We start from the raw sequence: 8586 nt of genomic DNA on the forward strand, positions 1-8586 counted from the left end.
GTAAACATACTTTCCGATTCACTTCTGATCTTGCTTAATTGCTGAATTCATTATTATTAAGTCATTCATAGTGGGCAAACTAGTTTTTCAGCTTAGTTTGTAGTTAGTGCCAAAGCCATGTAAACAGGCTCTGGTTTTGGTTGGTGCACTTCCTTTTTTATAACTTTATTAATCAAATTAGTTTTAATTTTCTGTTCAAAAGTGTCTTATCGTTTCAATAATGGAAGGCCAGGTCATTAAAGAAAATAGGACAAGAGTAGTGAAGGATACAACTAAAGGTAGATTGAATTATAGGAGTAAAAAAAAAAAGAAATTGTAACATTTCGTTCAGAATACACTTATTTAGATGCAACTGTGCTTTGTATATTCTTAGTATAGTGTATTCTTAGTATATTTTTTGCTGCTGTAGCAAACAAATTTCCCCTTTCGGGATAAATAAAGTCTATCTAACTTTAAGATTACATTACAAAATACTTAACATGTTAGTATATCTCTAACTGACGGCTTTAAATTGTGTTTATAATGTTAGATTTCCACAGGAAAAAGTACTGTACATCAACTAAATGTTAATGTCGAGTTGTTCAATAAAGTTTTCTTTCAATGTGACGTCATCATCCACAGCTGATGTGCTCAGTCTTCCGGCCGGTCCTTCTCCAAGCTGCTCTTGAATACACATTGACGGACATACAGTTAGACCTCGTTTTAACTTGATAGAGACGGACAATATGTTTTACAGGGAAAGAATACCGCTGTTATGGGTTTTCGTGCAGGCTGCGGTCGTCGTAGCGTGGTGTTTCACTGATATCGAAACGGGGCCTGGCGCAGGTGTAACGTTATCAAACCAGCCGAACGGAGATCGGTTCAAGATCGAGGGAAGAGCGATAGTTCCGGGGGTGAAAACACAAGACTGGGTCTCCACGGCAAGAATCCTCGTGGAAGGTGAAGAGTACGTGGGATTTATGAGGTAAGAAACAGCCGCAGTCCTACCTAGCTAGCTGGCTAGCCTGTTAGCGAGGATAGGTAGCATTAGCATGGCCAGCTAGCCTGGCGTGCCACTGATGCTAACCGCACGGCAGCAGCTGTCGTACCGGTTGGCATGTTCCAAACTAATTTACAGCTTAATAGCTGTGAATGTGATTCCTGCCAACCGGGACAACAACACGGTTATTTCATTTTTACTTATCTGTCACTGAACTTAGTAGTTGTTTTCATTATGAGCTCAGCCAGGCCTCTGGGTCTCATGGTAACGAACGTTAGCTGTGAACACAACAAACCTTGGCCTCGAGAGACGTGCCTGTTGTTGTTGCAGTCTAAAAGCACTGATATATAGGTTGTACTGCAGCATTAGAATTTACTGCGTATCAGTTTTATACAATTATCCGTAGTAACGTTTTGCGGTGGATTTATCAGAATTGAAGCAGTTGGACTGTTCCTAAGCAGTCAGTTCCTTTAAGGTTACTGTGAAATGGTTGTGTATATCTGCCATGTTGTAAGTTAATAAACAGCAGATTCCAAATATAATGGGTTAACCATATAAATGTATTCCACTTGAGAGTTACTTGGAAGGAATTTGGGAGATGGCTGGTCCTATTTCCTCAAATGTTAACCTAGATAAACACAATCAGTTGCTAGTTTATTATGTACACCAATCTTATCCTATAATTGATATAAATAGGCTTGACTAAAGACACGCTCCACAATATAAAGCAATCAAAATCAATAGCTCCACATATGACAGCGTAAAACATGTCCATAAAGTCAAATGAACACCTCTCTGAACTGAATACATGTGCAGTCTTAAAAAAAAAATCCTATTGTTGTTACAGAACTGATGGAAGTTTCGCTGTGAATGACGTCCCTTCAGGCTCCTACGTTGTGGAAATTGTCACCCCTAACTATAGATTTGAGCCAGTACGTGTTGATATCACATCCAAGGGCAAAATGAGGTAAGACTATTCTGAGGAAACAAAAAAAAGGGCATACACAAATGTCTCACATTGGTCAGCATTGCATATTTTTCAGTGTACTTTTTTAGAGGCATCTCTAACCCACTAGTAACCGTGTGTCTTTTCACAGGGCACGTCTTGTGAACTACATCAAGACTTCAGAGGTAATTCGCCAGCCATATCCTCTTCAGGTCAGGGCTAACGGCCCTCACACCTACTTCATGAAGAGAGAAACCTGGGGCTGGACAGACTTTCTCATGAACCCAATGGTAAAAAAAACACTAACCGATTATATTGCACTGAACTTGCTGAATATGTCATTTGGGTGAGCAAAATGCAGAGAAGCAGGGACAAACACTTTTTATTGTTTTCTGTGCAGTGCATATCATTACCTTGCCATGTGGTTTGCAGTACCCAGAAAGGAAAGTGAACTGCTTCTGCACAAGCAAGATGGTCATCAAAAGTTATTCAAACCAAACTGGGCCTAACATGTGCAGTTGCAGTTGCCCAGACTTGATTGTCCTTATTAGACATGCTCATCCTTGATTCAGTGTGTGTAGGTTGCCCATAAATATTTTTAGTTGTTGGCTATATGCAAATGTTAAAGATAGTTATTATGCTACTGGGTGTCTTGTTTAAATGAGTTGTCTGCTCCTGCAGGTCATGATGATGGTTCTGCCCCTGCTGATCATTGTTCTACTGCCCAAGGTGGTCAACACCAATGACCCAGAGATGAGAAAGGTAAAGAATCCATTATAGTCTCAGGTGTTATTACAAAAATAGTGTGTCTGCATGGAGTTTATCATCATGCTAAATTGTATTAGACGCATTCTGATCAGTTTAATGAGGGTGTATGTCACAAGTTCATCACAGAATAGCATTTATAATGTCAGTACTCAAAGGAACACTTGTTTTGAATTCATGATGTCCTGGCCTCGACTTGAAGTGTGAGTCTATCATAACAGTGAAAAATAACAGTGACATCGTTTTTTAAAAAATCAGTGAGGATTTTTCCAGAGTCAGTCCCACTTCTTCAGCTACAGCCGTTTTCATTTCCCTGCCATCTTTACAGGAAATGGAGCAGTCCATGAACATGCTGAACCCCAACCCCGAGCTTCCAGACGTCTCTGAGCTCATGACCAAGCTCTTCTCCGGCTCCAAGGGCTCCAGCAAGGCAAGCAGCAGCAGCAAGGGCACCAGGCCGGCCGTCAAGAGGAGGTAGTACTGTACACGTCCCTTCAATCTGCCTAAGGAAGCTCGAGTTATGCCATGGAAGAAAGATTTTTAAGTGTCATTTCCCCTGGGTCTATTGTACAGTTTTCTTTATTATTATTAGATGTTTTAAGCACATCTAGATTTCTAATATGCTATTGGAAACGTCCTTACTGCACTGATAGACATTTCTTAAACTCTGCAAAAGCTGTTATCCTTAATTTGCTCTATACTTTCTACCTGTGGCTCTTCTACTCATCCATCTTTTCTGTGCTAACCCTCCAGTGTGCATTTTTTCACTGCTGCTAATTCCACTACCTAAGAGAACATATATACAGAGATTTTTTTTTTTTTTTTTTTTTTCCAATTTCAGTAAAATGACTGTGAATGAAGATTAATTGAATTTTAAGACCGATAAATTCTTATTTAAAATCCTAGATGAATAAATTGCAATGGTATATAACAACTGTGTTTTTATTTATTTTGGGAGTGAACACATGGTCTTCTCATTTTTTGTTAATCATTGTGTGGCGTACTGTATTACCAGGATTCACATACTGTAAATTACAAAGGCAATGATTGGCAGTTAAAAGGAAGAAAGAGCTGTGTGGTTGCTTCAAGATCTCTAGAGTGTAACTTTACTTACTTTTAATAAAGCGGACGGTAAAGTCCATAATAAAGTAATAATAAAATGTGTTTGTGATAAATGTTCTCACTACATGATAAGTCATTCAATCATAATTACAACTGAGCTAACTCCATTTGCTGATGAAGACCCGGTTATGTGGTTGAAGTCTCAAGAAAAAACTAGTAAGTTGGGATTTTTTTCTTTTACTATATTGGCTAAAAGGATGTACTTTGATGCTTTAAGATGATGGTTCCCAAGCTGAGGGTTGAGGCCTGTTATCATGAACACACAACTCTTATTTACGAGTGATTACACACTAATGAAAACACAGTTGTATTACATTCAGTAAATCCTACTAAATGCAACATACTTTTCCTTTAAGGCATGGCAATCCAGAAAGGTTGGGTACCTCTGCTTTAAGCAATAATGCTGGCAATTATAGTTCATATCAACAAATCCCATAATACGACTAACGTTTTTTCAGTATGTTATATTTCTCAGCTCCAAGCCCACTCGATACATGAAGATATAGATCTTTAATATAAATGGATCATAAATATATACTTACTTTTTTACTGCTCAAACATGAGAAAATGGTTTACTTATTGGGGACTATATTCAACTGCGGGTTCGGTGTGCAGGTTAACATTCACGGCAGCAGGACGGTGTATGTGGGGTTGACTCAAAACAAGCTGCCGTGCCCAGGTTCATTATAATGAAGGAACACGTCACCCAGTGGACCTGTGTGGTTTATTCAAGAGTTTATTCAATGAACAATGGTGATATATGACAGAGGAAAACACATCCAAGTTTTGGCTACACAGCTTGTTTGTGGGATTGATTTGCTGTAGATTTTTGGTCTTTTCACAGTTTTTGTTGACAATAAGAAAACTATAGAATATCACCAGACTTATCCTTTAATAATGAAGACTGAAGTAGCATTACATCTGATGACCTCTGGGAGGTCTAAGCTCTGTTCTGCATTCAGCAACAGTCATATTTGTGCATGTCATCCATGGCACATGATGCTGAAAATGTTCATGCTGCCTTTGAGTTTGTATTTCACTGTTCAAATCAGTACACACAGACTCACTTTCACATAACTGCACAGACGGACAATGAGCGAAAATGCATTCACAAAGCTCTTTTGCCTCTGAGCAGAACAAAAGGCACAAAGTTTAAGGAGATAACATTTGACATTACATCATTAAAAGACAAAGAAGTGCAATCATTTACAACAGCATCACTCATCTATCAGATAGACATGTTGGTAGTCAGGCTTCATTATGTTTAAATACCATGTGTCCCATGTTTTTGTTGTTGTTGCAGTAATATGAAAAGTGACAGGAATAAAGGTGTGATCCATAAACAATCTCTTTTGTCATGTTACCACCGTGACACTAATGCAGCTTTAAATGCACAGAAATGTACAGATTAGCCCTTGAACACAAGATCAAACATCGATTTCAAGAGCCAAGATAGAAAACTAAAACATTCACTAAACACTGATATACACCAAGCAATTTACTTTTACCATTTGAGATGTGTAAAATCCAACAGAATCAGTGAAATATATTCATTATACTATAGATTACTTTGAAATGTGTATGCCTACAATATGTCCTTTATATACAGTGCAAGTGAGCGATAGAATAAAGGAGGATTATACCGTATGAGTGGTTCAGTGTTTTTATCCACATGCTAACACACAAAAATGCTCATGTACGTCAAAAGCATGTTGTTACTAATTCCTCCTTTCCACATTTGTTGAGAAGTGATTCCTCCATAGTGACTAAAGTTAGTATAAGGCTTCCGCAGTCTGCCAGAGTTAGCTAAATCAAGCCGGGGTTTTATAACCTCAGCATGTAGATTAAAGAAAATGAACCAGACTATATTAGAAATGTGCTGACATGGCCCTGGTGAAGTTGGTCAGCCTGTTCTCATTTCCAGGCAACAAATACCAACGCTTTGTCAGGCCCCTCTGTGTCTGTTACCGCCGCACAAGGCACCTTTAATCGCCTCTATGAGAGCTTTCAAGTAACAACAACTTAAACCCATCCGTGTCATTATTAAACGCTCAGAGAAAATGCTAAAAATGTGATTATGTAGCAGAAGAAGGCCGAAAAAAAGCCACACAGGGTGGGAGGAGTTAAAATCCTTGAAAAAAAGGCAGCTGAATCCTCAGACAAATTGAATAATGCTTTGTTTCAGTTATGATTTTTGCACAAAAAAGTTAAATTACCTAAAAAAAATACAGAACCTATGAAACATGCTAATGTTTTTTACATTTGAGTCATGGGGAAGAGATTACTTTATTTGCCACGATGGAGAGGAGGACAGCATACCAATAACTCTTTCAACGTACATATTGGCATGTGAGTGTTGTATTAAAGGAGTACTCCACCTATTTAGCATGGCACTGCTATGACATTGTTGGACTCATGATGGACAGTTTCAAAATGGATGCAGCAGAACCAGAGATATCAACTTTTTTATTCCACACATTCTTCTTCTTCTTCTAATGTAACCTGGCGCCTACATTACCCGAAATGCAACGTAACCACTGACTGTTTTTTGGTGTGTTATGCTAGTAGCAGCTAATGTAGCCTGGAGCCGCTAGTCTGCAGCTGAGATCAGGAGTGAGCCACAGAGGTCTGGTAAACTCACTTCTTTCTAAATGCACACCCCCAGATTTTTTTTCATTTCCAAACTTGTAGTTTTCAGCAACCGATTGCTGACCCGAGTGACATCATTTGAGGCAATGTATCAGCCTTTGTGCAGCTCCCTCTGGAGCAACAAAACTCTTTATACAACTTTTTATACAAAGCCGGTCAACAGGCTTCAATGTATAAAAGCGGTGGAGTACCGATTGGATTGATGCAACGATATGAATCTATTTTTTAACCATTGTGATAATTTGTCGCCACCTTCGTGAGGTTTCTTTGCTGTAATAATCTGGAACAGCAGTTTAAGTGCTGCATCAGGCTCAGCTCATTTTCCACCGACATGTACTTTTAACACAAAAACCCCATGCAGCACTTCATGCTGAAGATGACCACTGACTACAGTATACATCAAGAAAATCATCACATGTGGGCAAAAGCAATAAATCAGTTCTATAATAGCATTTTGCCACATCAAGTCATTTTATTGTTGACATTTGGGTTTTGTCCACCCCAGTACAGCTTGTCGTCCCCTCTCCTCTTCTTCCTCCACTGGCAGAGCAGAAGCATGCGGAAGGTCTTCTGAAAGGTCTTGTTGCACAGCGCGTAGCACATGGGGTTGATGGTGCTGTTGACGTAGCACAGCCAGTAGCCCAGGTGCCACAGGGACATGGGGATGCACTCGGTACAGAAAGTGGAGATGAGCACCATGATGTTGTAGGGCGTCCATGTGAGGATGAAAGCCAGCAGGATGGCACTGAGAGTCTGGGCCGCCTTCTTCTCCTTCACAAGCACCATCCTCTTCCTCTTGGTGATCTGGTTCTTCAGGACGGGGTCGATGGGTTTGGAGGTGGTGGAGGAGGAAGGCGAGGCGTTTTTGGTGGGCTCTTCTTCTTTAAGCAGGCAGGGCGTCGCAGTCATTGGTTTGCCGTTTTTACCCTTTGAGCGAGAGCCCGGTTTGAATTTATAAGAGAGCTGTTTTTTACTGCTCTTCTTTTGAGGAGTGGAAAAGTACAGATCTTCTGCATAATCACCCACCTGTCCATTCTTATTACTTTGCCCACTACCTTGCTCTTTGAAAGATCCCTGTGGGGTTTCTATTGAAACATGCTGCTCCTCCTCTTCGGACGAGGAGTAGCTGTTAAAGGAAGTGACCTGATCTGCTTTCACCCATGCCTGATCTGATCTGGTGGTGGTTTTAGTGGCATTGCTTTGGTTAGATGAGGACCAGGAGGCCTGACTCCGCTCTCTCCTCTCTCTGGTGAAATGAAAGCAAGAATTAATGATAGTTTTCTGTGGTTTAGTCCCTTCTAGAACATTTTCCGTAGCCAGGCCTTGGAGCTCTGCCAAATCTTTGGTGCGTCTCTGCGTCTCTTTGTAGATCCTACAGTAGAGGATTGTCATAACAGAGACAGGGATGTAGAAAGCAGCAATGGCTGTACCAAATGTGATCACAGGCTCTGTTAAAAACTGGATCTGGCACTGGTCAGGAGGCACTTTTCTCTCTCCTACAAAGTATTGCCAGCACAGAATGGGTGGCGCCCAAAGGACAAAAGACACCAGCCATGCGAGGCCAATCATGATGGCAGCTCTCTTGGGAGTCCTCTTAGCCCTGTAAGTTAGCGGCCTCGTGATGGAGAAGTACCTGTCAAAGCTGATGACGAGTAAGTTCATAACTGAAGCATTGCTGGCAACATAATCCACTGCTAGCCAGAGATCACATGCAAGGTTTCCCAAGGACCAGGAACCCATCAGGATATATGTGGTGTATAAGTTCATTGACAACACTCCGATGATGAGGTCAGCGAAGGCCAGACTCAGTAGGTAGTAGTTGTTTACAGTCTTCAGCTGGCTGTTGACTTTGAAGGACAGCAACACCAGCACGTTACCAACGATAGTTATCAAGCTGACGATGCCTGACACTGTAGCGATGGTAATAACCTCCCACACGTTGTGGGGAGTCGCCTGGACATGTGATGTGTTGGCAAAAGTGCTGTTTGAAGGGTCGACTTCCATGTTGGTCTGTGTTACTGATGATGGGTCAGAGAGAGGTGCTGGTTTGTGGCTCCATTAAGAGATTTCCTGAAATAAAAAGAGAAACATTAATGTATTTTTTTTTAAGTCTCTCTCTCTCTCT

The 8586-nt window shown here is 40.6% G+C and overlaps 2 protein-coding genes across 2 annotated transcripts in view; one reads left to right on the plus strand and one right to left on the minus strand.

The window, feature by feature from the left end:
* The first annotated feature begins 612 nt into the window (after positions 1–612).
* On the plus strand, positions 613–3865 carry emc7b (ER membrane protein complex subunit 7b). Its single transcript, XM_031861598.1, has 5 exons — positions 613–964; positions 1827–1946; positions 2077–2215; positions 2607–2687; positions 3019–3865. The coding sequence occupies exons 1-5, from the start codon at positions 726–728 to the stop codon at positions 3166–3168; spliced, it is 729 nt and encodes a 242-aa protein (XP_031717458.1). The 5' UTR covers positions 613–725; the 3' UTR covers positions 3169–3865.
* Positions 3866–4272: 407 nt separating this feature from the next.
* The window catches only part of chrm5b (cholinergic receptor, muscarinic 5b), a 13394-nt gene continuing 9080 nt past the window's right edge, over positions 4273–8586 (minus strand). The window contains exon 2 of the mRNA XM_031861596.1: positions 4273–8531. Within this exon, the coding sequence (XP_031717456.1) occupies positions 6924–8465 (1542 nt within the window). The 5' untranslated portion in view covers positions 8466–8531 and the 3' untranslated portion in view covers positions 4273–6923. The remainder of the gene's footprint in view (positions 8532–8586) is intronic.

Source organism: Anarrhichthys ocellatus, unplaced genomic scaffold (assembly GCF_004355925.1).
Source record: "Anarrhichthys ocellatus isolate YVR2014 unplaced genomic scaffold, GSC_Weel_1.0 scaffold25, whole genome shotgun sequence".
In the NCBI taxonomy this organism is placed as follows: domain Eukaryota; kingdom Metazoa; phylum Chordata; class Actinopteri; order Perciformes; family Anarhichadidae; genus Anarrhichthys; species Anarrhichthys ocellatus.